Source organism: Quercus robur, chromosome 6 (assembly GCF_932294415.1).
Source record: "Quercus robur chromosome 6, dhQueRobu3.1, whole genome shotgun sequence".
NCBI classification, from domain to species: Eukaryota; Viridiplantae; Streptophyta; class Magnoliopsida; order Fagales; family Fagaceae; genus Quercus; species Quercus robur.
In genome coordinates, this window is record NC_065539.1 from 18,715,622 (window position 1) to 18,718,509 (window position 2,888).

General features: G+C 37.7%; 1 protein-coding gene across 1 annotated transcript; it reads left to right on the forward strand.

The window, feature by feature from the left end:
* Nucleotides 1–832: 832 nt before the first annotated feature.
* On the forward strand, nt 833–2,448 carry LOC126733107 (phloretin 4'-O-glucosyltransferase-like). Its single transcript, XM_050436290.1, has one exon. It carries the CDS (start codon nt 966–968, stop codon nt 2,331–2,333), a length of 1,368 nt encoding a protein of 455 aa, XP_050292247.1. The 5' UTR covers nt 833–965; the 3' UTR covers nt 2,334–2,448.
* The last annotated feature ends 440 nt before the right edge of the window (nt 2,449–2,888 follow it).

A 2,888-nucleotide genomic window follows, 5' to 3' on the forward strand; every position in this document is an offset into this window, starting at 1 on the left:
ACTGTTCACAAAAGACCGGTCAACAGTTGCGGCTGAAAAAAAAAAAAAAAAAAAAAAAAAAAAAGAGAAAATGTAGATGCAGCAGTTAAACGTGCTATCCAAACATACACCTATTCCAGAAAATCTAATGCCAGCGTAAGTTTGCTCTCTATTTTCCATTTCTATATTACTTCATTCTCTCTAATCTCTGTTACTCTCGCCTTTTTCTCTCTCCCTCCCCTCTCTTGGTCTCTCATTAAATGGTGAAATCCAGTAATGTGGTTGACAAACGAGATGAAAGTCGGAGATTAATAATTATTTTGATTTAAAAATCTGGTTGAGGTTGGTTTTGTTTAGGATTGATGTTGGGCTTTTTGGGGGGGGGGGGGGGGGCTTGTTCTATAACCAATTTTTTTTTTTTTATTCAGACTCTCTGTTACAATTTTTTTTTTTTTTTAGATTTTAGTTCAAAATTTGTTTGGCATAAAATTTTTGAAGGTGTTCTTGATTTTGCTTGAGAGTGTTCCTATTTTATTTTATGGATAAACAAATTAAAAATTTTAAATTATTATATATTATTACTATTATTATTATTTTTTTTCGGTTAGGGTATTCTTGGGAATATCCTGAACCCAACGTGGCATCGCCACTGATGATGACTAGTCTAATCTTATACTGGATGCATGATAACCACACGTCACACAATATTGTGTCAGACCAACCAGATTAATGAAACCAAAAACAAAATAGCAAATCACAGAGCCCCACCATCTCCAAATCGTCATCGCTAACGTCGTTAATAATACTCCTGCCCAATCCACTCACTTTATAAGCATTTTTTTTTTTTTGATGAACACTATATAAGCATTAGGGCCATTCAATTTCTCATCCTCGCATCCCTTTTTGCTTATTAGCATAATAGAATATATTCAGTCACACCCACTGTCTGATTTGATTTCCCAATCCAAAAAGAAAGGAAATCATTCATGGAGCAGCAACAGCCTCACTTCCTTCTCGTGACATATCCCTCACATGGCCACATCAACCCAGCCCTCCAATTCGCCAACCGCCTTATTCACTTAGGAGGAGGAGGAAGAAGAGTGCATGTCACCTTTGCCATCACCATTAGTGCCCACCGTCGCATGATCAAAAGCCCTCCTCCTGACGGCTTGTCGTTTGCCACCTTCTCCGATGGCTACGACGACGGTTTCAAACTCGAGGACAAGATGCAGGAGTACTTGGATCAACTCAAGCGCAATGGCACCAAAGCTCTAACTGAACTCATTGTGTCCAACGCCAACCAGGGACGTCCCTTCACCTGCTTGGTCTACACCTTGCTTATACCTTGGGCTGCTGAAGTGGCTCGTGAGCTTCACCTTCCCTCCGCTCTTTTTTGGATTCAGCCTGCCATGGTTTTGGACATTTACTACTACTACTACAATGGTTTTGCTGATGTTATTGGGAACTGCAACAATGACCCATCGCATTCAATACAGTTACCGGGTCTGCCATTACTCAATAGCCGTGAACTACCCTCTTTCATGCTTGCTTCAAACACTTATGATTATCTTCTCCCAATATTTCAAGCCGACCTTGAGGCCCTTGAAAAGTTGAGCAAACCAACAGTTCTAGTGAATACATTTGATGCACTAGAGATTGAGGCCTTAAAAGCGATCGAAAAACTTAATTTGGTTGCAGTTGGTCCTCTAATTCCATCTGCTTATTTGGATGAAAGAGATCCATCGAATGGATCCAAGGATTATATGGAATGGCTCAACTCTAAGCCTGAATCATCGGTGATTTATGTTTCATTTGGGAGTATATCAGTGTTAACGAAGCAACAAATGGAGGAAATTGCACGCGGATTGTTAGATTGTGGGCGGCCCTTCTTGTGGGTCATAAGAGCTAAGGAAAATGGAGAAGAAGAGAAGTTGAGTTGCAGAAAGGAATTGGAAGAAAAAGGTATGATAGTACCATGGTGTTCCCAAGTGTATGTTTTGTCCCACCCTTCAGTGGGATGCTTTGTGACGCATTGTGGGTGGAATTCAACTTTGGAGGGTTTGTTTTCTGGGGTGCCAATGGTAGCGTTTCCACAATGGTCAGATCAAGGGACAAATGCAAAGTTGATTGAAGATGTGTTGAAGACAGGTGTGAAGGTGACAGCAAATAATGATGGGATTGTAGTAGGTGATGAAATTAAGAGGTGCTTGGAATTGGTCGTGGGAGATGAAGAGAGAGAGAAAGAAATGAGAAGGAATGCCATGAAATGGAAGGAGTTGGCTAGGGAGGCTGTCAACCAAGGTGGTTCTTCCTATAGCAATCTTAAGGCTTTTGTGGATGAGTGTTGTGGTTAGAATAATACAAACCCAAAACCGAGATATATATCTCGGTGAGTTTGAGGTTGATCATAGGGAATGACTGATGTAAAAACCTCTATTATTAAGTAAAAACTAAAAGTAGTTATTTGTTTGTTTTTTCACTCAAAGATAGAGCAAAATAATTATTAATTGAAACTACAATGGAAAATAACATAATAAATTTGAGAGAAATGAATGAATAAAAAACACTAGAGGTTCAAATATTCACTTAGTATTTTATCATATGAACTTAGATTATATTTAATTTAATTAAGGATAGAGAGTCAACTCACCTAATTAGAAGATAAAACAATAAAACACTCAAAAAGCATGTAGAGTAGATTAAATGTGAGTGATCGAGCAAATAATTCAATTGGTATGTTAAATGGGAGATTAAGAATTAAATATATTCTCAAAGCATTCAATATATCTAAAAATCATACTGAATCTTAAAAACTTGTCAACATACAATAATTTTATATAGTAAAATCAGTCTCGAACTCAATCATTAGTCTATAGAAAACATATAGATAATCCTAAGAACACATGCAA